We start from the raw sequence: 338 nt of genomic DNA on the forward strand, positions 1-338 counted from the left end.
ACCTTTTCCTCCTGAAGATCGGGTGCTCCTCCATGCGGGCGGCTAGAGAGCGCATGACCTCCATCTGGCGCGGAACAGGGGGAGAGAGAGAAAAAAAGGGATTAGGAGGACGGTGAATGGGAGAGAGAAAATAAAGAGAGTGAGAGTGAATGGGAGAGAGGGAAGAGGATGAATGGGAGAGAGAGAGGGCGAGAAAGTGAGAGTGAATGAGAGAGAGGGAAGAGGATAAGGAGGACGGTGAGAGTAGAAAATAGGAAGAGAGAGAGAGAGAGTGAAAGGGTGGGAGAGTGAGGATGAAGTATAAAGAGAGAGAAGAGGATTAAGAAGACGGTGAGATG

At 50.3% G+C, this 338-nt stretch overlaps 1 protein-coding gene across 1 annotated transcript in view; it reads right to left on the minus strand.

Annotated features, from left to right (window-relative positions):
* Positions 1-338, minus strand: part of LOC119594650 (cardioactive peptide-like) — a gene marked incomplete in the record, with an annotated part of 25,423 nt that overhangs the window by 1,319 nt on the left and 23,766 nt on the right. The window contains 1 exon segment of the mRNA XM_037943699.1: positions 1-64. Coding sequence (XP_037799627.1) covers positions 1-64 — 64 coding nt within the window.

Source organism: Penaeus monodon, chromosome 34 (genome assembly GCF_015228065.2).
Source record: "Penaeus monodon isolate SGIC_2016 chromosome 34, NSTDA_Pmon_1, whole genome shotgun sequence".
Taxonomy (NCBI): Eukaryota; Metazoa; Arthropoda; class Malacostraca; order Decapoda; family Penaeidae; genus Penaeus; species Penaeus monodon.